This window comes from Ahaetulla prasina, chromosome 6 (assembly GCF_028640845.1).
Source record: "Ahaetulla prasina isolate Xishuangbanna chromosome 6, ASM2864084v1, whole genome shotgun sequence".
Taxonomy (NCBI): domain Eukaryota; kingdom Metazoa; phylum Chordata; class Lepidosauria; order Squamata; family Colubridae; genus Ahaetulla; species Ahaetulla prasina.
Genome location: NC_080544.1, coordinates 62,870,923 through 62,898,898, shown reverse-complemented (window position 1 = coordinate 62,898,898; position 27,976 = coordinate 62,870,923). Strand labels below are relative to the sequence as shown.

At 38.0% G+C, this 27,976-nt stretch overlaps 1 protein-coding gene across 5 annotated transcripts; it reads right to left on the bottom strand.

Annotated features, from left to right (window-relative positions):
- Window positions 1–372: 372 nt before the first annotated feature.
- On the bottom strand, window positions 373–27,976 carry ALDH18A1 (aldehyde dehydrogenase 18 family member A1). 5 transcript variants are annotated; one of them, XM_058188524.1, is made up of 18 exons: window positions 27,889–27,976; window positions 20,031–20,144; window positions 18,479–18,702; window positions 17,817–17,966; window positions 17,626–17,730; window positions 14,576–14,734; window positions 13,096–13,186; window positions 12,683–12,807; window positions 12,182–12,326; window positions 10,990–11,063; window positions 9,878–9,977; window positions 9,071–9,291; window positions 8,557–8,694; window positions 5,580–5,775; window positions 4,851–4,972; window positions 3,487–3,673; window positions 1,759–1,854; window positions 373–1,069 (listed from the first exon to the last, which is right to left on the bottom strand). In XM_058188524.1, the coding sequence occupies exons 2-18, from the start codon at window positions 20,113–20,115 to the stop codon at window positions 888–890; spliced, it is 2,400 nt and encodes a 799-aa protein (XP_058044507.1). In that variant the 5' UTR covers window positions 20,116–20,144; window positions 27,889–27,976; the 3' UTR covers window positions 373–887. The 5 variants fall into 5 exon arrangements, with proteins under 5 accessions (XP_058044507.1, XP_058044510.1, XP_058044509.1 ...); XM_058188527.1 differs by having other exon boundaries at window positions 14,582–14,734; XM_058188526.1 differs by lacking the exon at window positions 27,889–27,976 and adding an exon at window positions 27,612–27,811.

Below are 27,976 nucleotides of genomic sequence, written 5' to 3'. Positions count from 1 at the left end.
ATTTGCCAAACAAAAATAAGGTGAGTGCTAATCAAGTACAACTCCACAATGTGTGTTGCAAGGTTCATAAATGTGTCACCTATCGCTAGTACAACACAATATATATTGGAAACAAAATGGCTGAATCCATAATTTTATTGCAAGGGAGTTTTATTTGCAAAACCATGAAATTTGAAAAATATGTTTGTCTCAGGGGAAATAAAATTCTATATAAAATTCATGAACAAAATATTTGATACAAATATTCATAAAAGGGTTATAGTGAAAACCCCAACTGATACAACTATTACTGTCCTAGCCTCTTATCCCACAAGGCAGCCAGTAATTAAAGGATACTAGGCATGAAAAATAATGTTTGGAGGATAAAGAGCATTCATTTTGTGGAATATTTATTAAGGTAATTCAATATATTAAATAAGACATGAGCTGATGGAGCACTTTTAAAAATTAAAATAAGTTGCTACAAATTTCTAGAGAAGGAGAAAGAAAAAAATTTCCCCAATGTTTTTCCCAAAGCAAGAAAAGCATCAGGGAAAAAAGGCATTCAGTTCTGCTACTAGCCAAAAACTTTCCAGTGATTTGGAGGGAACTATGAAAAAGACTTGATACCACATCATCATCATAGCCATCATCTTCATTAATGAAATATCAAAAGTTATTTTTCCTGCACTGCAAGAGATCCTGTGTGCATCTGCACATGTCACCTACATAATGCAGTTGAGTGTGGAGGGAAACTAAAGCAGAGAACTCCACTTTCCACACTTCTGAGCACCCATAAAGCCAAAAGTGCAGAAAACTCTGCATGCTTAGAGAAGGCTCATTTCCTTCCCAAGCTATGTTCTGAAATAACAACAGCCCTATAAGTATCACGCTCTTCATTCAGATTCTCAGTTAGTATTCCTTTGTGGAATGGGAAGGTTCTCATGAAGGTATTTCATGCTCCCTTGCTCGGAAAAGTCAGAAACAATGTGATTTTCCCCACGTAGCAACCACTTAGTCGTCAAGAGCCCCTCAATTCCCACTGGCCCACGGGCATGGATCCGTGATGTGCTGATGCCTACCTCAGCACCTGAAAAGGAAAGATAAAACAAAAATGGATTTAAAAAGAAAGAGAAAGGGGGAAATACTTTCTAATGTTACAGGCCATGTTATCCAGATCATTTTCCCCTCATTTCAAATCTTGCCGGCATTTACTCATTTCTACCTCTTGACTTATGTTCTCTCCTTCTTAAAAAGAGTTCCTCCTTACTCAGATTACCAAGGTTCCTTTTCTGACACAGCGCTAAGTGGAAAGCAGTTAAATGTATTCAGCCAATATCTGGTATATTTCTATTTAAATTGCACCCTCATGCTAAACGCCTACATATTTTCAACTATGGCTCTTATGTTATCATTCATGCCCTACTCTGGTTCTTACAGGCTGCTGTTGACAATTGCTTCTTGATTATGCACTGGTTCAATTACATCTTTCCCACAATACTTCCTGAATAGGGCATTTTAGCAACATCTTACACTGGTTTTAAGTGCTCTGCTCCTTGTATAACCTCCACCTCATCAAGATTCTTCCTGCATTTTGGTTTAAATTACTCTAATACTAAAATATCCCAAAACTTTTCAACGCAGTTTAGCAAATCCCCTTAAAATATCAAATGCCAGGAAAAAAGTCAATCATACTTGAAATGCCGATAGGTTTAACCTCAAGATAATGTTTTGCATTTAGCTTCAAGCATGCAGAGAGCAAGTAGCACATCCCCTTACCCAGCCCAAAACGATAGCCATCTGAAAAGCGAGTGCTGGCATTCCAGAACACACAGGCACTATCCAGGTGCTGTAGGAAGAATTCCGCTGTTTTCTCTGAAGATGACAAAAGGGAAACAAACATTCTTATTGAATAACTTGTTTTATAATAGTATTATATTGCTGTGGGCAATTCTAATGTAGCAAAAATCACCTCCTTGAACCTGTTCTATGTGTTGCAGCTATTTTTTTTCATTAATGTGATGCTAAAATACTTTGCACTATGCCTGCACTTAAGGACCAGATATTTTGTCATAGATAATTCTATAAATTATCTTTCTGAAAATAGAACCTGCAACACAATGTTGCAATGTTCCTATCCTGGATGAAGGCCAGACAGCTATGCCTTCTTTCAGGATTTCTCACCCAAATACCTATGTCCACACTAAATTCTCACTAGAGATGGCAGTCTCTGGAAAAGTATTAAAAGTGTTAGGAAATTGTTATTTGTCTAACTAGTTGGTCAGGCAATATATAAACCAACTATGTATGTTTGCAGTAGGAAAGGCATTATATTGTTTTAAGACTGTATTGCATTATCATGCATCCTGATTGATTGAGCTCTGTAGCCAATGTACTTAAGGAAAGCTAAATTATGGGGACACTACACCATTGTTACTGCTGATATGCTGCAACTGTATATTTCAGCTCTATGCATGATCATTGCTTGATCATGGCTATTCACTGATTCTTTAATATTTACTGACTTGTGTATTGAACTGTGTTCTTGGCTGAAACTAAAGACCACCTAGTTTGTTGTGCAAGTCTACGATTGGTAAGAAGACTTGATATTTGAAATATCCCTGGACTGACTTTATATGTGTATGATCTGGATTGTTTTTGGACTATGATTTTGCTTTTTCCCTAAAAGTAAAATATTATCAAAACCCAATCTGTCTATATAGTAACTGTTCTTGTCCACAATCATTCTCAGTCGCTTTTATGAGTAATCTCAAAGGGTACTCTGCTCAATAGTCCACAACATTTGGTTATGAGACTAGATTACCCTTAACAAAAAGTACTCAAAGTACCAGCTCCAAGCCCTGCCAATCACTCCCAGTTTGTAGGTGGATACATTTTTTTGGCCAGCAGCGGGATGCATCCCAAAGAATAATCATTCTGTCCAAATAGATCAGTGGAAGAAGCAACAGGCACCTAGCAACAGAGAGCCGCCTTGGAGAGAAATAATTAAAAACAAGTCATAGGGAGGCCTCTTCCATGAAGTAAGGATGCCACAACATATTCCGTTTGTACTTCTCTGGAAACATGAGGAAATGCTGGCCATATCAATTTTATGACAAGAGCATCTTTCCTTGGGAGCTTTGTTCCCCCCCGCCCCAACCCTCTAGCTACAGCAGCTTCTTCACTAGCATTTCCAGTCCCAGATCTGTGAAAGGAGAGGGAGGGGAGGCAAGTATGTATTGTGGCCTCTAAATATGTTGTGTGGAAGTACAAAAGGACAGGGCTTGTTTTGTGATATCATGATGCAGTTTTGTCATTTTGGCATGATTAGGATTTACTTGTGGCCCATATCTTCAAATGCAAGGGAAGACAGGCAGAAACGTGGGAAATGTCACCTTCTTAAACAGGAACTTCAAAAGCAGCATTTGTGCCAACTGAGGCTACCCTGAAACTGTCATACAGACATGTGCGTTTTTCTGCACTGGAGGAATCGATTTTGCCACTAACCATTCTCTGTGATGATTACATCTGTGTGGGAGCTCCCATATTTATGAATGTGCTCAATAGCATCTTGTACACTGTCCACTACTTCAATGCAGCATTCCAGGTCCCCATATTCTGTGCGAAGTGATTTCACCTCTGAAGGGCTAAATGTAAGATAGGAGGCAAATTTGGGGCCAGCGTGTATCTTTACCTAATGAAAGACAAATACACTTTACTATGCATTCTTTTCCTAATCATTTTCTGCACAAAACAGTTTGGCTACATAGATGACCCAATTCACACACTGAACAACACAATCACTTGCCTAATCATGATTGAAGTAAGCCTTAATTGGATTTGCACATCTTACTAAACTGTAAGTCACAAGTTACTGAGTGTATTTTCATACAACCAAATATTATTGCATTATTTGTTAAATTTATATTGTGCCTTTTCTCTATGCGCTCGATGTGGCTTACATGAGAGATTATTTTATCCCTGCAATTGACCTTGTGTAAGTCAGTCTGAAAGGATGACTGGCACGAAGCTATCCAGAGACTGAAGTATGAATCCAGCCAAGAGGATTAGAGTGCTAGGTGTCATGTGTTTGCATGCAGAGTACCCAATTCATTCAGTGGCATTTCCAGATAGAGCCAGAAAAGTCAATGTCTGAAACTTTAGAGAGCCCCATCAATTAGTGAAGACCAGCCTTCTCCAACCTGGGATCTTCCAGATGCACTTGGACTGCACCTCTCAAAATTCCCAGGCTGCATACATTAATTTGGCTTTGGGCAGCACCTTATATTCTTCTCTATGTGTCTCTGGAAAAAAAATCTCTCATCACTGGGTCAAATATCTTCAGTCACGAACTTTTATGTAGGAACCTGGATGAGGAATTTCTATCTCATTTGTGAGGTTAGTTCATAGTTGTTTTCTTCAATCAAGCTCTCGGCCTCTGAAGTTGTAAATAAAATTCTTTCACAATCCAGCACTATAATCTGGTTCCAAGAATATTACACAATAATCAACCAATTTTTATTGAGGAATTCTGCGTTTCCAAGGACTTGGGTTCAGGACTCTCCAAAAGAACCTTATTTTCAAATATCTTCAATTGTTTTCCAATCTAAATAAGACTGCAAGCATCTTGAGAATCCCAACGCTAAGATACACTATTAGAAAGCCTGATTTTAATCAATATATACTATCAGGGCAAACAAATGCTACTACTAGTTTGCTAAATATGATATATACACCTTACTGCTGCATTTAGAAATTTCTCAGTGTATGCATCGATAGTGTCATCTTTTAGATAGCACCTCACATTGCACTGAAATTACTGAGAGCCAATTTTTTACACTTAACCCACACTGGAAACCATTTTCACTTGCCTGTTCCACCCGCAACATGTCAATGATCTGATCAAATACAGGAGTTCTCAGCAAATCCCGATGTATTAGTAGTGTCTCCAAAGCATTGCAGGCTGCAGGATATTCACATTTTGAGTCTCTTACTGGAGGAAGGATATATAATTGGTTTAATTCAGTGGCATGTTTAAAGATGCTGGAAAACAATCTTCCTACAGAGTGTTGGACTACATGTATCATTGTTTAACAAACAGTTGTTTTACAACTGTTTGAAGTTATGATGGCCATGGAACAACTTTACGGCCTGTAAAACACTTCAGATGTCGTAAATGGTGACACCACTTCCCCACAATCATGTGACTGCATTTGGATGGATCAGCTTTAAAACTGGTTGTGACTTCTGCAGTCATGTGACAGTAATTCACAATATTTTTTGCCAATTTCTGGCAAAAAAAATGTCCATTCAGATGAATGGGTGTATTTAACAACTGTTCCAAAATTGGGTAGAAAATTACTTCTAGTCATGTGGGTACCTCTATTTATGATTGCAACAATCTACACCTATAATTCCAGGCTCGTTACGGTTGTAAATTGAGAACTACCCGTATTGCTCTTAGGTTTAGGAATTTTGACAGTTTTACTGTACATTTGGAGCACAAGGCTACTCTATAACATCCAAAATATATAGATAAGTAGAGACTTGATGATAGTTAACCTCCTCCAAGCTTACCCTTAAGAAATAAAATCTCTCACCTATTCTAGTAACTTTCTCAACACTGGCTTCCAAGTCCACATAGATATGGCAAATCCCTTCACTGTGCCCCATCACTGGGATTCCTTTGGCTGCTTTTTGGATATCCCGAACCAGCTGAGAAGAGCCACGGGGAATTATCAAATCTATTAGTTTATCTAATCGGCAAAGATCTTCCACTTCCTCTCTGGTGTTCACCTGTAAAAACCAAACCAGTCAAATCACAAACTTTAGTTTATATAAATACAGACAAGTTTGTGCATGTATATATATGTTTATGTTTGGGTATATATGTCTCTATATGTACATATACATGCACACACACACACACACACACATATATATATATATATATGTTTTCTGAACAAATTTTTGTTTTCTGAACATTGCTCCCAGAAGCACGAAGCTGAAGCCTGAAGATGACGAATGAGACTTCGTCGAAACGTTGCCAAGAAACTTCCAATTTTACGTGGGAGAAAACCCGAATAACCAAAGACCTATATATATATATAAAAAACAAATATAAAAAACATATATATATATATATATATATATATATATATATATATATATATATATATATATGTGTGTGTGTGTGTGTGTGTGTGTGTGTGTGTGTGTGTGTGTGTGTGTGTTTTCTGAGATTTTCGCGGGTGTTTGTATGTAGGTCTTTGGTTATTCGGGTTTTCTCCCGCATAAAATTAGACACTTCCAATTTTACCCGGGAGAAAACCCGAATAACCAAAGATATATATATGTATGTATGTATGTATGTATGTATATATGTGTGTGTGTGTGTGTGTGTGTGTGTGTTTGTTTTTGTAGGTTTTCACGGGTATAGGTTAGGGTTAGGGTTAGGGAGATATCTGCACGCACTCTCACACCACCACTCAGCATAGATCAACTCCGTAGCCAAGACACTCATCTCCAGAACAAAACGCTTAGCTGATGAACAACACCTAAAAACCGAACTACACACTCTCACCAACGTACTAACATCCAATGGATTCCAAAGAAATAAGATTACCAAACTAATCTATAAAGAAACCCCCACTAAAATCCAAGACAGAGAACAAGAAAACGGCAAAGCCCTCCTCCCATATATAAAAGGCACCACAGACAGAATCAGCAAGATCCTCCACAAACACAACATCAAGACAGCATTCTGCACAAACTGAAAAATATCCACCATCCTAAGAAACCCCAAAGACAAAATTGAGTTAGAAAATCAAGGAGTATATGAAATCCCATGCACCGTCTGCACCACCACATACATCGGACAAACCAACAGAAGAATAAGTGCACACATTGAAGAACATAAAAACTCAGTCAGAAAAGAGGAACCAACTTCTTCCCTAGTCCAACACTTTAAAGCCACAGGACATAAAATTGACTTTAAAAAGACCAGAACTATCGCCAAAACTGAACACTTTAACAACAGAATAATCAGAGAAGCCATCGAGATAGAAAAACGCCCATACTGCATGAATAAACGAGATGATATCTCCCGCCTACCAGCCATTTGGAAACCTGCCCTTATCGACAAACGAGTCCCTAACATGAGGAATGACGCCAGACCCACACCCACGAGGGCCACACAGCATGTCACCACCACACATCTACGCGGAAAGCAGACTCAAACCCACACCGATGATGAAGCACGACCACGGGCCAGAAGCCAGACTGCAGCTGCATCATTAGCCATTTCAAACCCCTCCAATCCATACATGCAGCAGACTGACACCCACCATGAAGATGTAGCACGACCACAAACGAGAATCCAAACAACAGCAATGCATCTCACCAACTCAAATCCCCCTGCAACTCAGACTAACCTGAACACAGCCAAGCCCCCAACCAATCAGAACACACCTCCATCCAATCAGAACACAGCCAAGCTCCCAACCAATCAGTTCAAACCCCACTAGCAGTTAAAAGGAAGAAACAGCTGCGATCACACATTGCTCCTAGGAGCACAAAGCTGAAAACACCAGCCTGAAGATGATGAATGAGACTTCGTCGAAACGTCACCAAGACACTTCCAATTTTACGCAGGAGAAAACCCAAATAACCAAAGACCTATATACAAACACCCGTGAAAACCTCAGAAAATATATGTATGTATGTATGTATGTAAATGAATTCTGTAATAAGTGAACTTTCATCATGAGGCTAAGTACAAAACAGATTAACAAAAATATTTTTGTTATATTTCGCTATTTTTAAAATTACTGTATCAGCCATCACAGTGGTTAAATTCTTCTTTATAAGATACTTTAATTTTGATTTCACCCTATTATATGATGTTTTAAATATATCCTTTGGTTAGCATTATAAATTATTATTGTTAAACAAATTTATATAGCTGCTCAACTCACATATAAGTGACTGAAATTACTTTAAAATTTTGAAAATAAAAATTGTATATAAGCATTGTTCATACTATTCGTTCTTTTTGATTTTGAAAGCTTGAAATATATAATTGTGAACAACAAGCTTGTTAAAACAAGACAGCTCTAGAGAACAGTGTCTGGAATAGCCTGTGCAACCAGTCACAAATTCTTAAGTGGAAAAGCACAGCCTCAAATGAAGAACATTTTCACAATCCTTTCCTGCTCCAAAAAAATCCCTTGCACTACACAAATCTTTAAGCTGTAATTTTTTAATACAGAATTCCAACAAACTGCAATTGAAAGAACAAAAAAAATCTGCTTTAGATGCAATCACCTGCGACATAATTTCCAACAAAGAACAACTTTGTTGAAACATTTACAACCAGTAATTCTCACTTTATTTCCTCATCCAAATATTAATTTCCAAGTATCAAACTTTTTCTTAAAAACAGAAAAAGGGTAGTATTATGTTGCTTGTAGTCTTCTTTCAAAAATGCATCTGATTTTGACATCGATTTGAGATTTCCTTATCTTACAATACCTTTCCCCACTGGAGTTACCCTATATTATGCTCCTAAGTGCTCACCAGTTGCACTGCATCCTTCACCCCATGAATTGAAAGTGCTTCTTGAGTCAGATGGTGAAGGATTTGATTGCTGTGCAAAGCCTCTTTGCCTCCTTTAAGCAACAGACCATTTCCACTAGCAATAGCCAAAGCAGACACCTGTCAGGAAATAAGCAAGACCAACATAGTAAGAACAGTAAAGAACAGATCACAGTACCTTTTTAGTCTATCAGAACAGCCTCTTTCCATCTGGTACCTTGAGATATATTGCACCAAATCTCTAAGAATTCCCAGACACATTTCCTAGGTTTTTTGGTACTGGATAAATATTCAAGATATTATGAATCCACCAGGGGAAGATCTCAATCATAAATTAAATATATATTACACAAGCGTATTAGTTTGAGATTGAAATTCTATTTTAAAGAGGCAAAGAATGATTAAAGAAGTTGTTTAAAAAAGTATATTTCATGAATGAAAGTATGTTTCTATTTCACAATAAACAATATTACTACTGATAAAACTGAGACCGTACCTGGGGAAGGCAATCAGGGCGGGATTCAAAAATCACCAGCAAGACCCCAATAGGCACAGTCACTTGCTCAAGTTCCAAGTCCTTTGCTATTCTTGTCTTTCTAAGGACACGGCCAACACTGTCTTGTGAGGACGCAGCAATCTGACGCAATCCAATGGCCAAACTGTTCAGCTTGGAGGTTGACAGACTGAGTCTTTTTAGCAAAGGCAGAGCCAATCTCCCTGAAACGGAATCAGAAATGAAAGGGCACAGATCAGTTCCAACAGTTAATGGGATCCACAGTAAGACAACTATGAGAAAGGTAAAATAAATAGCAGGGAAGAAATCTTTCCTATTCCTGAAACAGGGGATGTAGTTACTCATTACAAAGTGGAAGATGTCTTTTTCTTACTTTCAGTGGATAATATGAAGTGTACAAAAGAACAAAAGATAGTCAGGAGGAAAGGATAAGAAAGTGTTAACCACACAGTGGTTAAATGATGCCAGAGAATCATGTATCACTGACAGTGTTCATGTCTCAAAAATTACAAGTGACCAATACCAATATGACAATGATAACATCTGCAGACCTCAAAACAGTCAATTTCTAATTTATGAAACGCTTTCCTCCCCCTCCAAAAAAAGAATTAGAACTCCAGAGTTTCAAGGAAATTTGGTCAAGTATTTCTGAATGCTTGCAGATTGGTTTATCAATCTCCGCAGGGTGTGAAAACAAAAACTACTCAATCTCAAAAATGCCTTATCCTTGTGAAAAATCATTCCTATTCCATAAACTATCTTAAGCTTCCTGAACCCTTTCCACAGTACCTTTATTTTCAGCCTCTTCCAAATCCTTTTTGTTAGCCCGAAGAATCTCTTCTCTTTGGTCTGTCAGAAGATCAGCAAGATGATAGATGATCTCAGCTCTCTGTAGTAAGAAGAACAAGGAGACGTCAGCCATGTCATTGCAGGTAGCTTTTGATAGCTTATCTTTCTATAGCTCAAATTTAGTCAAATACAGTTTCCTTGGTCATTAATTGTGCAGACCACACCCAGTGCTGCAAATGGCCAGCCTCTGTCTGTACATAATATCTGAACTGTTATGTCACCCCACCAGGTTCATGGGCTCAGGTCAACTTCACTACCTTCTGCTTTCTCAGTGAAGAGCAACTGTTGCAAATATCCTGAAAGTGTGATTCCTGGGCTCTGCTACTACTTTGCTTTGCCTTAGGTGCAGATACTTTAAGGTGCCATCAACAACATTCTCCATGGGATCCAATTTCAACTTTTTGCAAATGTGTGCCCTCCAGATATATTTTCTATCATTTCTGTCCATCAATGAATGGATGAATGGGAGTTACAAATGGTGTTCTCCAACACATCTGAGCGCTACCATATTGGGGAAAGCCATAGTACAAGGATATAAGTACCTTCGTGTGTATAGAGAAAAATCCATATTAACATGTCTGTAAGTTTTACTCTTGTACACAGGTAGTCATCAACTTGCAAACATCCAGCAATTGAACTTAACAACAGCACTGAAAAAAGTGATTTATGACCAGTCCTTGGGCTTACAATCAACGCAGCATTCCCATGGTCACATGATTAAAATTTACATGTGTGGCAACTGCCGTGTTATTTATGACAGATGAGGAGACCCAGAGTCACATGATCATCATTTGCAACCTTCTCACTTGATTTACCACAAGCAAAATCAATGGGGGAAGCTGGATTCTCTTAACAACTGTGTGATTTGCTTTAACAATTATAGCAAAAAATAAAATCGGGCATGACTCACTTAATAACTGCCTTGCTTAAAATGGAAATTCTAGCTCTAACTGTGATCATAAATTGAGGACTACTGCAGTGCTATTGAGCCACAAACACCTACAGCATATTTGGGAAGTTACAGCATTTTGCATTACAACTGGAATAAATACCTGCTCAGGTTGCAGTGTTGCCAAACTTCTGCCTCCTGTTCGAGCCATTTCTGCCTGCTGTTCTACTGTTGGTCCTTTTAAAACCAAACAAAGAACATTATATAGTAAACACTGATCTTTAATTCCACCATGTACTACAAGGATACAATTTAAAAAAATTAATTGTATTTAATACCTACTATAAATTGGAAAGCATAAAGACCCAGTTATCAAAACAAAACACACCGCCCTAAACTAACCCTATCTAAAGAGGGCACCACAACCAGCCTATCCCAGGATCTGGGTCAACTGCCAGGATTTTAATAGTTTCCTGAATGTCGTAAGGAGGGGGAGATGTTCACTCTGGCCTTTTGTCCTGACAAACCAATCACATTCAATTCATACATTACATATTGTTCTTTAAATGTCTCACTTTCTTTTTTGAGGATCTGATCACTTCTTTCCAATCAGGTATTTCTTAAACCCCACCCCCCTTTTTTTCCTTAGCCAATTTCTTCTTCTTTACATATTTATTTTTCAAATTTGATACTCATTCCTTATCATTCTATAAGCAAATCACCTCAGGATACTTCTTTTATACTTTGAATTTACCTTTGTATTCTATTCACATTAATTTAGCATCGATTTATTCTTGACCCCATGATTGTTTTTTATGCATATCTACTGTACAATATTCTCCTTTTATGTTACACCTGACATATCCAACTCTTGTACATATAACAAAGTAGATAATAGCAAGACAATCTTTGCTTCTTGAAGCATCCACTATTCAGAACAGAGTATATAAAATTCCGGCATGAACACAGCTAATATTTACCAAGTCTAGTTATACAGCCTTTTCAGATTTTATCTTATGTCTTTAATTTATTTGGTTCACCATGTATGTTTTAGTAAGTTTATGAGAGATGTGTTTTTGTTTTTGCCCCTTTTCCTTTTTTGTGCATATAAATATAAAATTCAAAATTCTGAAAGTGTCATAATGTTCCCCAATTCATACATACCATGCTCACATTCTAAAAGAAACCCTTTTCCCCCTGCAAGACACCTATTTATAACTCTAGGAGTTGTGGTTCAAAGTACCTAGTGGGCACCAGACAAAAGAAGTTTAGCCTATTGTGTCCTAAAAGTTATATTCTTCTTAAGTGCAATTCTTCTTTCTTTACAGATGATAGTTGTGACAGTCCCAACTTACCTGCAGGTTTTACCTCTGAAAAAAATGTGCCAACTTTTTTCCCCTCCACAATATCTGTGATGACATGGCCAGAGATCTTGGGATGTGTTCCATTAGCAATCACAACTGAAGTTCCTCCTTGAAGAGCCCATAGGGCAGCTTTTACCTGTAAAAAGTGTTGTTGTTGTTTTAAGATATGCACAGTAACAACTATTTAAACCTTCTGGCATATGCCATGGATGCGTCATCCATCTGATTATTTTTCTGTGAGATACAGAAACCAGAAACGTATTTATATTTATTTCTATAAAAACACATGCATCTACATATATGAGCCGCTTGTCTCTTTCATGGACAAAAAAAGAATGCAGAAGTAAACTTTCTATTTGAAAAAATTATGAGATTTATGCAAAAGCATCAACAGATGTTCCAAACTGCTATTTAACTATCATCCTCCTTTCTCTAATAAGATAATAAAATGAAACAGAATTGTATGAGAAATATAAAGAAAATCTGACCAACCTTGGCCTCCATGCCTCCCATCCCCACTCGAGATTTGGTTCCAAAAGTCACAGACTGCTGATCTCCAGGATAAAATATATCTATGAGTTTTGCATCATCTGACCCTGGAGGACTATCAAAAAGTCCTGAAATGGAAGGATAGAAATGAATCTGATAGCATCAGATGGAATTAAAGTATCTTTGATTCTTCCCTGGTGGCATTATTAATTTCAAGGATCCAATCAACTGCAAGAGCGATAGCAGAACCAAAATAAAGCTCACGAGGCTGCTATTACTCGTTTTCTTCTGAGGTTGTGTGATATGGGGCAATTTGAATATTGTATAGTTCAAAACCACCTCCCCCACTCCCTTCCTGAACCAAGTCATTGCATAAACACACCATTAATTTAGTTAGGCAATGAAATATCTTGTACCTTCAACATCGGAAAGAACAATTAGCAGATCTGTCTTCATTTCCACAGCTAGCCGTGCTGCTAAACTATCATTGTCCTTCACACTAATTACCTAGAACCCAAATTTAAAAAAAAAAAGGTCAGTAAAACTAGCCAAGTGAGCCACTATCTATCTAATTAATTCCTAGAGATGCAAAGCACAGAGGTGGCCCTGAGGTCGATTTGCATTTGCATAGTTAGGAGTCAATCAATATCATGTCAACAGTCAGTCTGGCAAGTCACAGCAAAAAGAATAAATTGCTACCTCCAGAAGCAGTGAGATAAACATGTCAGCCCTACTTACTGTATTCCATCCTGTTCTATGCACTAAGCCCATATTAGCATGCATTACAGCTCAATTAGTGCAACTTTGAAAACGACTTGGAAAGATTGTTCCGGACCATCTGAGCACAACTCTCTCTGCTATTCATTAAAGTGACCTAACTTTTTTCAGGCTTCTGAATGATTTAACATTGGTTGAAAGAATTTATAAAGGTAAAGGTTTCCCCTGTCCAGTCATGTCCTATTCTAGGGTGTGATGCTCATGTTTATTTCTTAGCCTAGGGAGCCAGCATTGTCCTAAGACACTTCCATGGTCATGTGGCTGGCATTATATGCTGAGGCGCATGGAATGCTATTACCTTCCCACCAAAGTGGTACCTATTTATATACTAGCATTTGCATGTTTTTGAACTACTAGGTTGGTAGGAGAAAGAATTTATAAGTTAAAGAATTTATAAGGTGTTGGTTACCACCTTTAAAGCGCTCCATGGCTTAGGGCCCGGGTACTTACGGGACCGCCTGCTGTTACCCTATGCCTCCCACCGACCCGTACGCTCACACAGAGAGGGTCTTCTCAGGGTACCGTCCACCAAGCAATGCCGGCTGGCGGCCCCCAGGGGAAGAGCCTTCTCTGTAGGAGCACCTACCCTCTGGAACGAACTTCCCCCTGGTTTGCGTCAATTACCTGACCTTTGGACCTTTCGCCGTGAATTGAAAACGTACTTGTTCATCCAAGCGGGACTGGCTTAATTCTTAATTTTTAAATTTTGAATGTTTTGAATTTTAATAATTTTAAATTGGGTATTCTGTTTTATTGGGTCAAATTTGATGGTTTTTAAATTTTTCATTATAGAATATGTTATTTTAATCTGTTGTTTTAAAATTGTATATTGTATTGTTTTAATCTGGCTGTACACCGCCCTGAGTCCTTCGGGAGAAGGGCGGTATAAAAATCTAAATAATAAATAAATAAATAAAATAAATAAATGTGTTTCTTAAAACAGCTGCATCTTTTTTACAAGCTCATATGGAAGTCTGAAGATAGGCTTTAATGAAAAGCAGAGATGGACTACACAACATGCAAAGCATTTCTGAAAAACACACATGGCCATACCAATAAGCATGTTGGTGTATCTACAAAGACGCATGTACCAACCACCCACTAAAAGATGTTACCCACGTTTACCCCCTGCAGGTCACTGTTAGGCTCTGGGGGAGGAACCACGGCATCATTGGTATTGATGATAGGAACAATATTCATCCGTAGCAGCTCATGCAAAGTCCCATTTAAATTTCTACGTTTCTGCTCATCATGGAAATCCAGGTTAGTAACCAAGATCTGAAAAAAGAAAAGAAAAACTATTCTGATAAAAATGATCCTCTTTCAGCTTCAGTATTATGTACAAGATTAGACAGATTCTACCAACATTTCCAAATTCTTAAAAAGGACTTAGGACAAAAGCATACAAACATACAGGAAACTGTCAGGAGGGTATAACCCAGTCATATTTTACTACAAGAGAAGAAAATTCTGTAATATTTTTTTTTTTAAATTAGGAAACTAGTGAAAAAGAGAGTCAAAGGAAATGTCTGAAGAGCCAAGCTTCATCATTGTGCCTGGAGATTTTAAAATATTACAATAATTGCTGCTCAAATAGAGAATATTCCACCATATAAAAGAGTCAAAAAGTCCTGAAAGAGGCCAGCATGGCATTCAAGAAGCATTCAAGAAGCATTCAGGAAGCCGTAAAATTTAAAATGTCTTCCTTCAATAAATGGAAAGCCTGTTCTAACAAAGTAAATAAAAGAAGCAGAAACTTTATCGGAAAAAAAATGCAAGGAAATAATAATGAATGCAGGAAGGAATTCATGCCACAAAACGAAACGAAACGAAACGAAACGAAACGAAACGAAACAAAACAAAACAAAGCAAAACAAACAAAACAAAACAAGAATGTCTGTTTCAGATACTGGTACACTAGCAATAGCACTTAGACCTATATATACTTCACAGTGCTTTGCTGGCTGAGGGACTCTGGGAGTTGAAGTCCACAAGTCTTAAAGGGACCAAAGTTGGAGACCCCTGCTTTATAGCACTGTCTGAGTGGTTTACAGAATCAGCCTATTGCCCCCAACAAACTGGGTTCTCATTTTACCAACCTCAGAAGGACGGAAGGCTGAGTCAACCTTGAGCCTTGAGAAGTACTCATGAAAGAAAAAGTAACTAGCCATATAGAAGAACATGCTTTGTTAAATGAAAATCACTGCAAAAGCAAATCCTGGCTTAATAACTTTTTATAGTTTTGTAAGAATGCCAACAGACATGTGGGGAGAAAGGATTTTCACTAAAGGCTCCGCGTATAACCTTTTCTAAGTTTTGGAAATGAGGACTTGTTCTTTTATCTCAGACATGAAGTTAAAGGGAGAAAGGGGGAAGCGCTTTCAGACTCGCAAGATTCTTTAACTGTAATTTTACAATAAAGGTGATACTGATTTATATGAAATTGATTTCTAATCGTATCTACTTTGAAGGGCAGAAATGGCGAGGGGGCAAAGCATATACAATGCATATACTTCTGATTTCATCTTAGTTGGGATTTGTAAAAAATGTGTAGCCAGATATTATTTTATAGTGTTTAGATCTTCTATCAGGAATGGAATTCAGAGAATACATAGAATAACACCCGAAACATCATCTTACTTCTGAAAAGTACTATTCCCTAGTGGTTGATATAACTGTATCTTTTCCAGGAAAATATGATCATAGCAGCACAAATGGTGTGGCAACTGTGAGAAAGGCAAATTCTATGGTCCTAATTTTTTTAGAAAAAGAGATTAAGAACAACATTGTAATGCCCTTATGAAAAAACCTATGGTATGTCTGCATTTGAAATGTATACAGTTCTGGTTGCTGTATCTAAAAAAGAATAGAATTGGAACAAATGCAGAAGAGGACAACTAAAACCTTAGGTTAAAAGGACAAAATGTTTAGTACTCTTTAGTTTGGAAAATTGCGACTGAAAGATAACTTAGAAAAGACTTCATAATTAACCTATGGAATTCATACTTACAAGACGTGATGATTACTCATTTATGTGGCTTTAAGAACTTATTAGATTAATTGATGGAGAAGAAGGGCTAGTGATTGAAGACTCAATGTTATCTGAGCAGTGGAAAGTTGCCTGTCTCCCACCCTAGAGCCATCTGGGAAACAAAAGCTGGACTAAAAGAGGCCTTGATCTGACCTAGTAGGGCTATTCTTATGTTCAAAACAAATTAAAAAGTGATGTTACAATCCAAGGTAGGTTATAAAATTACTATTATTTTGCTGTAAAAACTATTAACACCTGAATCCAGGAGAAGAATATGAAATAGGGATACAAGTAAGATGTTGTCAGGCCCTGAATTAAAGAATCCAGACTCTTTTATCCAATTGCTAGAACATTTTTCTAAAGAATATTCCAGACATATCCAGGAATACCTAATTAAAGCCTACCTAAATTTCCCATGAGACAATAACAAGAAGGCACTTCAAGAATCACCTAGAAAGTACCTCATCCAAGGCACTGTTTGGAAGTAATCTATTTCCATATCCCCAAACTTTATATTGAATGAACCTGGCAGGTGTTTTTTTTCTCTAGAAGCAGAGGCCAAACTCTGCTTTAGAATACTATAGAGCTGACTTCAAGATATAATCACAGAAAAAGGTTGCTGGTAAGTTTACTTTAAAAAGTCTTTGCAGGTCTGTTTTAAAGTGCAGTAAAATAATTCTAATTTCTTTCTATCAGGTTGTTTAAAAAATTTACTGAATTTAGAAACTGGAGATACTGCCTAACTGGTAAATGATCTTAGCCGTATGCTTAACTATTGGGTATACATACATATCCACTCGGGTCTTCACAAGAGAAAAGAAAAAACATAAAAAAGGGGTCATCCATTCTCAAAAAATGCAACCCTACAGATTGTCAAATTCTCAAATCTTTAGGCTGAGATTTATTAATAGTTATACATCTCAGTATGGCAAGTTAGACTAAGGAGAGTTTGGCAGCCTGATCTACTTTGGTGTTGGAGGTGCAAGCCCTACCCCCTGCAATTTGTCACAGTGCTATTGCTTGAATGAACTGAAGTTCCTAGAACAGAGTACAAAAGAATCCATTGCAAAAATGAAGTTTCAAAAGATTCGCACTAGCAACCCTATAGAGCCTTCAAGAAAAGTATGCAGTGTTTTACCTGAGCTGCACAGATGCTATATTGTGTGAACATAGCCTCATACAGTGCCATCAGCCCACTCTGACCAGCAGCAGCACAGGCTCGAGCCTCCAGCACAGGAATGGCCTAGAGAGATCAGAGAACACATCAGTCAGCTACGGCAGCATCTGTAGCATTTCCAAGAACTTTGGCATCTCTCCCCAGTTACTCACCATATCTTTAAGCTGGTTCTGTCCTGAGTGGAGAGCCTGCCTCACACTCTGTGAAAGCAAGATCTCATGACGGAGACGTTGCTTTCCAAACGCCACTGCACCACTGGTGACAATCATCATCTCCCGGCCCTGGTTTTGCAGCATTGACACCTATGGGTCCAAAAGAAGAAGTCCTCTGTCTTTTTAGGCTGCTTCGGTTTTCAAACACAATTGCAAACACTCTTCAAAGGAGCAAGGTTAGGCTTATGTTGCATAGTATTAGTATATAAAACAGTGCAGTGTCCCCCACAGCGGTTGGCCTCTGTAAGGATTGAAATAATCCCAAAACAGTGTAATTCGTCCATTAAGAAGTATCCGAAAAGATTCTAAGATACCACCTCTCTTATTTAGGACACTCATGAACACTTATTAATGTTCATATTCCTGTGGACTTCTCATTCCTCATTATTTAATCAGCAAAAAGAAATAGTTAACATATCAAGAACTAGAACAAGGAGAATATAAGAGGAAGATTCTAAAGCAGGGTCTGATCAATTGACTGAAGATGGATTTATTGTGTAGTATTCTCCTTTATACCCTAACACTGCCAACTATAGCTGGTGTATGGATTTAGAATTTAGATCAATAAATCAGCTAGGTATGAAAGACCCAAGCTAAGTTACCTGCTCAACGATGGATGCCAATCGCCCCAGGGCTAGGCCACATTCATCACCTCGAGTGACAACAGCACTCCCCAATTTCACCACAATTCTCTTGGCATGCTTTAGCTCGCTGCGATGTGCGAAAGACTTGCCATGGGTGCGACTGAGGGGTACTGTGATAAAAGGTATGTTGCTCCAGCCTCGGGCAGACTTATTTCTCAAGACGAGGTTAGGAGCCAGTAAGCCTGCAGTTGAAACATAGCAAAAGCATCAGCTGGACTTACCTATCCCAATTCCTCTTCCCTGTCCCAAGTCTGAGATGGAAGCCTCTCCATATTTCCTGTTTGACTTCAAGTTGACAAAGAAAATATTTGTCAAAGTAACCTCTTGGGCACAAACAGAATATTCATAAAGGAAGATAAACATTCCATGGATTTCATTATCATTATCCATTCATTATCCATGACGTTCATATAATGTTCATATTAGGACATTATAATAACTTTTTAAAACAAATACTTAAATTACATTAAATTAAATTCCAGAGATATGCTCAGAAGGCTCCATTGCTTGATGTCCTTTCCTTATGGTTGGTATACAGGTAGTCCTTGACTTGCAACCACAATGGAGCCCAAAAGGCCATTCTATGACCTTTTTTGCTACAGTTAAGTGAATTACTGCAATTGTTAAGTGAATCATGTGGTCTTTAAGTGAATCTGGCTGGCCCCATTGACTCTGCTTGTTGGAAGCCAGCTAGAAAGGTTACAAATGGTGATCACATGACCCTGGGACAGTTCAACTGTCATAAATACTGACTATTACCAAGTGCCCAAATTCTGATCACACGAAGATACTGTAATGGTCATTCAAACAGTCATTAAAGGAATGGTTCTAATTCTAAGACCACCTGTATTGATTTTTATAATTTTTATTTTAATCTGGATTTTATATTGCCTGTTTTCATATTTGTTGCAATTTGATTGTTGTATGTTGCCCAGAGTGATGTTTTGTCAGATGGGTACCATATAAATTTGATTAATAAATTACATTTTTCTCTATTTTAAAAACATTTTGAAATATAAAGCTGCCTCATTTAAAAAAAATGTTAATAAACAAATTTAATAAGCAATGTTTGTTGAATAATCAAGTGTATCTCCTTTTAATTGCAAAAGCAGGAACTCCAGTAAGATTATCCATTCCTTCCTGTATGTCACTGACCTACATCCATTTGTATTTATGAAACCTGAAAATAGACACTGATAAGCAAATAAGGGAATCAAACTGAAACTTATAGTAATTTTCCAGTTTCATCAAAATGTTCAACTTTTCCTCTAGAATAAACTTCAAAGTGGATGGAATATTTGCAATTAGTAACATTTCTGCTTTCAGGATCAAAGCTGCTGCAGGACACAAGAGGGCAGAGCTGTCCCTGGCTGTAAGCGAAATAATGGTGCTGTTGTTGGCCACCGATAGCGATCTAATTGGAAATTAAGACACCAGGTCTAGAATTCTGCCAAATGCATCCTATTAACAGGAGGATCACCATTCCCAGTCCTCTCACTCTCATACATACAAGGATGGGATCCAGCCACATCAGACACCTGCCAGAATCGACCTGAGGATCTCAGGGAAGGGAGAAGAGCTACTCGGCACAGCATGGTCAAAATCTTGATGAAGCCAAGAACACCTACAAGGAGAAAAAAAGAGGAAAACCTGAATGAATTTGTATGGTACAATTTTCCCACTGCATATCAAAGAGGACTTCTACAGCTAATTAGAAAAAAATTATGGGAAAATGTCACTTTCAAAATAAAGCATGGGTTTCTCCTTGCAATAACTGAAATGGGGAGGAAAAATGAATATATATATATATACAAGCATTTTCTTTTTGCAGAACAATGGGGAATTCTTTTCAAAATAGATTGGAAAATAATATTGTTAACATTAGCTAAATCGTTGAAAATCTCTTAAATCCAATAAGGTTAACAATTACAGAATTCTTTGTGCTTTTATTTATGAGCCATGGTGGCACAGTGGTTAGAATGCAATACTGCAGGCTAATTTGGCTAATTCTGTTGACTCAGCCTTCCATTATCCTTCTGAAGTGGGTAAAATGAGGGCCCAGCTTCTTGGGGGCAATATGCTGGCTCCGTAAACTGGAGGGGGCTGTAAATGCTATTGCTATTTAAGGTTTTAGACAAACAAACACCACACTTAATGTTGGAAAAATACCCTCAGAAATTGAAGATAACTAAGTCATCCTCAAATACATAGATTGACCCAGTACTTTTTACCAAGCAAGCCAAAAGTACACCCTTTTATTTCTATGTACATAAAATTAAACGTGAAAGTACCCATGACATTTTTAAGCACTTATCACAGAAATAAACCCAAATTCCCAATAAAGATCAAAGTATTATTATTATTATTATTATTATTATTATTATTATTATTATTATTATTATTATTATTATTATTATTATTATTATTAATTTGATTTTTATACCGCCCTTCTCCCGAAGGACTCAGGGCGGTGTACAGGCAAGATAAAACCAACAATACAATATACAGGTTAAAATACAATTTAAAAAACTTATTTAAATTAGCCTGGAGATTAAAATTTACCATACACTAAAAACCCCGTTTAAAAATTAATAAATTTAACATTAAAATTCCAATTTAAGCCAGCCCTGCGCGGATAAAGAGATGTGTCTTCAGTTCGCGACGGAATGTCCGAAGGTCAGGTATTTGGCGTAAACCCGGGGGAAGCTCGTTCCAGAGTGTGGGAGCCCCCACGGAGAAGGCCCTTCCCCTGGGGGCCGCCAGCCGGCATTGTTTGGCGGACGGCACCCTGAGAAGTCCCTCTCTATGGGAGCGTACGGTCGGTGGGAGGCGTGTGGTAACAGCAGGCGGTCCCGTAAGTACCCAGGTCCTAAGCCATGGAGCGCTTTAAAGGTCGTAACCAACACCTTAAAGTGTACTCGGAAGGCCACAGGCAGCCAGTGCAGTCTGCGCAGGAGCGGTGTTACATGGGAGCTACGCGTAGCTCCCTCTATCACCCGCGCAGCTGCATTCTGGACTAACTGAAGCCTCCAAGCGCACTTCAAGGGGAGCCCCAAGTAGAGAGCATTACAGTAATCCAAGCGAGAGGTAACGAGCGCATGAGTGACTGTGCATAAGGCATCCCGATCAAGGAAGGGGCGCAACTGCCGAACCAGGCGAACCTGGTGGAAGGCCCTCCTGGAGACGGCCGTCAAATGGTCTTCAAACGACAGCCGATCATCCAGGGGGACACCTAAGTTGCGCACCCTATCCTTTGGGGCCAGTAACTCGCCTCCGACAGCCAGCTGCGGCTGCAGCTGACAGAATCGGGGTGCCGGCATCCACAGCCACTCCGTCTTGGAGGGATTAAGCTTGAGCCTGTTTCTCCCCATCCAGACCCGTACGGCTTCCAAACACCGGGTCTTTAAAGTATCTTTAAAGTATCTTTAAAGTAGGTCTTTAAAGTATCAATTTGATATGCATACATCACCAAAATTTAGAGTAAAGATGTAGAATTAACTAAAAGCACTGCTAATGATAAAGGTCTCATATTTAACTGTTCCTTAAAAATAAGTATTTTCTACAATATATCAATAGTAATATACACGTTACCAAGGTAAGATCATTAATCTCTATTTATTGCAGAACTGAAGTTTCTCATTTTGAAAGCATTACATTGTTATCCTGCTTTTCAATACTCTCTTGTAGCGGTTTCCATCAGAGCAACAAAAAGAGGATAGTCAAATTATAAAGATACACAAAGAATGGGGGGGGAGAGAAGGGGTAGAAAAATAATATTTTAAGGTTAGAGCAAAATGGTAAACAAATCACATATTCTTATATCTCATTTGGGTTAAATGGCTCTTTCCTCACTAAGGACAATTACCGTAACTGTTTTTGTTCCTTTGGCCAATGGATGGAGATAGACTGCTTTACAGATCCATGTCAATAGGCATTTGGGGGAGGAGATAGTTCAGGGATCCTAAATACTCCATCTCCAGTAATCACAAGGTTTCTTGCCTTCAGCATTCTTAGTAAGTGGGATATATTGCCTTCCAGGAACCAAAAATATGCTGGCTACTGGCAGAAACTGGAAGTTGCATCTGTTTACTTCTGTGGCAACTTCTGACTGCTTCCACTTTATTTCTTTTCATATTCTCCCATTCATTCTCCCACCCAAAGTAAAATTAAGTTATATTGGAATTAATTTACAGTGGCTTACCACCCCATTGCCCTGGAGCATTTTAAGCAATTATCTAAAAAGCCAAAATAATTTTTACATAAATACATAAATATACCAAGTGCTTTAGTTTTATGCTATTATAAGACATGTCATATTTTTTTAAATGTTAAATTTAGGGCTGATACAAAAGTAACCACACACTACTATATATTATAAACAAGTTTTTCCCTGAAAGATATTTAAAACATGAATTACTAAGATGTTCATAGCTCTCTTCACATCATTTCATCCAAATTTCTTACAAGAAATTCCTTGCAGCCAAGCATCACTATTTTATTAAGAGCAAGAAAGAAGTACATAAAACTTCAGTTTCCTGGCACTGGTTTGGCATAATTAATCCAAAACAGAACTCAAGAATTACATATTGCTTCTAACGTTTAGCATTGTTACCTACTTTTCATAAAGAAAACACAGAATGGAGAGGGAGATTTCTATCAGGCTCAGCAGGAGAAATGTCAAAAGGCATTTAATTCCTGAAATCCCAACAAAAACATATTAGCCACCAATCCTACAGCTGCCGGGATGAGCCACATCAGTTCCACCAGGAAGAGCTGCCAGTAGCTGATGCAACCCGACTCCCAACAATTGAGGCTTTGCCTCTCATACACTAGAGTGGCTGATGAAAAAGTTCCACGTTGCAGCGCAAAATCCAAGTTAAAGATTGAAGTGTCAACAAATGCTATTCCGTACTGCTAAGATGCATCTCTCAGCCACTTACTAGTCATAGACTCCTACAAACACCCTCTCTTCTCAATTTAATAGCTTCTCATTGTCCTCTCTTAACACTTGTACAGATCACGAAGAATAAAGTGCATGCATACTGTACCAAATGTATATCGTAAATGCATATCATACCTATTACTAAATATGAATTTTTCCTTTAATGAACAAGGAGATTCCCCAAATTAAACATGTATCAAAGTTTCCAATCTTATAAATTTCCTTAAACAGATATGGTCATCCTGCATGCATTAATATAAATGGACTATATATTGATTAACAGAAACAACTTTAAAACCTGTACAGGCAGGATGCTGTTCTCAAAGGCTCTCATTATCATGTTTGTGAAATATCAAATGTTAAGCCATGGTCTATTTTCTGCCAATTTGGCTACTTTTTACATGGACTGATCAGTCACCTCTTAGACACGATTTGTTGCTTCCCTTAAGCCAAATGTAAATAATTCTACTGAACAGGAATCAAGTATATCATCAGATCAACAAACTGTTCAAAACATCTTGTCTGTATCCTTATGCCCCATCAACCAAAGATGACCCCTTTCAGCCAGAGTTCATGGTGCCCTGGATGACTCCATAAGATCAGTTCCAAGTCTATTGTCAGGACCAAGCTTGGCTGGAACTACGGTACTAAAAGAAGTCATGGTGACATCCTAAGACTTAGTCTAGTGGAGAAAACTACTAATATAGGTATTGCTGTATGTAGCCTGCAGGGGATAAATGGGTAGCTGGTTGAAATGAGATGAATGGTTGCTAATAAAATGCATAATATGTTGAACCAAAGCTGTAATCCTACCTCATCAACTTTTCTCTACATGAAAATCATCTCAAGGTAGAAAAATTTACATTCTGTAATATCCAAAGCATAAAACTTAATAAAGAAAAGGACGTATTGCTGTAACAATTCTAGGGATGAGCTAAGCAACAACTGTCTCATTTTATTTAGGAATAGCAGTTTTCTTCTTCCTCTCCGCTGTTCATCAGAATATACACAATTTCTTAACCTTCATTGACATGAAAACAAGTTACCATATGTGACACTACCCTCAGTGCAATAAAACTAAGCAGAAACTAGACAAGTAAATTCTTGACCAAAATCAATCTTTTGGACTAACACTTCTGCTAAGTGTTACCCCACAAAATGTCAATTTCCATTTTGCAAATTCTAGTCCTTCGCTGTTACTACACCTTCTTTAAAGATATAAATTATTTTAGTGGAAGACAAAGGTCACAGTTTCTTTAATCAGAGCAAATAAATTATAAAAAGTAAAGTGTGTAAATTGATAATCATTTCACAAATATGTTTTTCAAAATTTGTTATACAATATGCTAATTACATACTTAAAATGTAATTTCAGGCTAAATTATATGAAAACCACATATGACGAAATGAAAACATACATGAAATATGTACACTCACCATTTAATATAGGAGACAAAAATTAATCTGATGTCAAAACAGGATTTACTTGTATGGCATTGGTTTATTTCTCTTCGGAAAAATTCTAGTGCAGGACTTAGCAAGCTATAACAAATCCAACTCGTCCAGTCTAGCAATCTGTGGTAGCTTGTGCCTCACATTTCAGAGGAAAAACACTGCTGCCCCCACCCACTAATTACACGTGGATCCAATCAAGTAGCATAAAACAACAGGAAAATTCCAGATCAAAGGCAGGAGTAAACAAGAGAAATAAAGGAAGATGTAATCGCTGTCATTTAAAAATTGGCTGCATTTAAAATAGAGTGCAGGTATGTATATCTGTCCAGTTGGGGCTAAACTTTCAGAATTTCTCACCATTAGAACATGATCACTGGGATTACTGGAAGTTCCAGTCCAGCAACATTTGAAAGATTCACAAATTTTCCATCTCTGGTATAACAAAAAATTGTTACATGGCAGCAGTTTACACCTGTTATTATTTTCTGTTCAACATCTGCCTGCTGGCTCCAACTGGAAAATCCCTCACTTTGGAACTTTCATCTCACACTAAAACTGATGCATCTGATAAACAACTCTGATCTAGTTCACCAAACTGTTATGATATGAAATTTCCTACCTCCCTATTTCTTATTTGAAGAAAATAGCAGGATTTATTTATCAAATATATATTGACTTCTGTTTAACATGTCCAAACCTGACTACAGATGCAGGAAATAATCTGAGAATTTATGTGTACTTATATGATCTTAAAAACAGTCAATACCTAATTATTTCAAAAAATGGTGATAAAGCCATGGGTTTTCTCCCTTGGCAGCACTGCCATGCTTTCAGATAATTTTGATTAAGATAAACTGACATAAGCAAAGCATATTTCCTTCTAGCTTCTTTATGTACAAAAATATCTCTATTCCTTATGTAAGCCCCAAATGCATTCTTAGAAAATACAGGTAGTCCTTGACTTATAACTATTCATTAGTGATTGTTCAAAGTTACAGTGGCACTGAAAAAAGTGATTAATGACTATTCTTTACATTTTCAACTGTTACAGCATTCCCAATGTCAAATGATCAAAATTCAGACACTTGGCAACTGGTTCGTATTTATGATGGTTGCAGTGTCCCAGGGTCATGTGATCATCTTTTGTGATCTTCTGACAACAAGGTCAATGTTCATTTAACAACTGTGTTACCAACTTAACAACTGCAGTGATTCACTTAACAACTGTGGCAAAAATGTCATTAAATGGGGCAAAACTCACTTAACTGACTTGCTTAGCAACATAAATTTTGGGCTCAATTGTGTCATAAATTGAGAACTACCTGTAAACATTCCAGTATTTGAGGGGCTACCACAAAGAAGAGTCAATTTATTCTTCAAAAGCACTAGAGGGCAGGACAAGAAACAATGGATGGAAACTAGTCAAAGAGAAAAGCAACCTGGAATTAAGGAGAAACTTCCTGAGGACAATTAACCAGTGGAACAGCTTGCCTTCAGAAGTTATAGGTGCTTCATCACTGGAGGTTTTTAAGAAGAGACTGGAGTGGACAGCCTCTTGTCTGAAACGGTATAGAGTCTCCTGTTTGAGCGGGGGGGGGGGCTGGACTAGAAGACCTCCAAGGTCCCTTCTAGCTGTATTCTATTCTACATGTCATTTGCTTGAAAGTATGCCAGGTGCCTGGAAATAGGGAGCTGGGATTACTGATAGACAGGAAGCATTATGGAGATATATTGAGGGAGGCCACAGCAACATATTTCCATTCGAACCATTTGATAATAAAAATGCCTCTCATTTACAATCTGTGAGAAAGCCAACTATGTATTTTTAAATATTCAAGCAAGGCCTGCAAAAAGATTTCCTACTGTAATAATGAATTAAGAAGTAAATGTGTATTTAATTAATGTGTATTTAATATGTGGTGTATTTAAATGTGCTGCTATATTATAGCACAAGGTAACAAATTGTCAATCTGCTCCCATTACTGTATGTAAGATCCCATAGTTGTGTCATGAAATCTGGAAATATATATATATATTTTCAAACAGCCAGCATATGAAACATTTGGTTTTTTAAATAGCACTTCTGAAATCTACCTACTCACAAGGATCTTATCTCAAAGTTCTTGAAAGTCTAGCATAAACTTTTATCAAGCCAAACAGCCAGCTAAGGTGACATTGTAATAGGATACTACAGCTTTCTCATATTGAAAATGTTGTGATTAACTTTTCTATATTAAAATTGCTTCACAAAATGTTCTTTGACATGAAACACTGGATGTCAAATGAACTGTTAACGTAAACTTATACCATCCTTGTATTATCCTACTACAAGGACAATGCACATTCTCAAAGCAACCAACCTTCTCCAATGTGGTGCCCTGAATTTTTTCAACCCCTATAATCAGCCTTGCTAATTATTCAATACATCAGAAGGGTACTCGATGAAGCTTTTACTAAAAAAACTGGTGTGGGAGGAAAAATGCTAGCCATAGTTACTAAAATTCTTGTAAGCCATGTTTCAGGCTGGCAAATGAGTAGAGTAGCGGTGCTTTCACGCTCTTTAAAATGCTACAGAAGGCTCTCTTGTGTTACATCCCACAATCACTAACAAAGCTTGTGCCCATCCACATGCAATTTAGAGGTCGGGAGTACAGTGATCTGTAGTCGTGTTGAGAGTTAATCTCCAAGAGTTACCAGGTAGCCGTCGGCCACAGAAGCTTCGGAACTCTGGTTTCCAGAGATACGGATGGCCCCCGCCTGGGAAAGGGATATTGCTGGAAGCATTCAGACACACTGCAAAAGAACGCGTCTTCCTCCGCGCTAGAAGGAGAGGCTATGTCGACCCTCGCCCACTCCGAAGCAGAGGCCGAGATCCCAGCTCCAGCAGCACCACCCAGCGCAATAACAACGCGCCCGGACCCCGCTAGCCCCCGACCGAGCTCAGCCAGCTCTGCCGCCATCGCTTACGAACCTCTGAAGCAGCAGCCGAAGCCACGCAACGCGCCCCAGCAAATCTGCCGGACAGCCGTGACTGTCAGCCGAGGGACTTCCGGCCGATG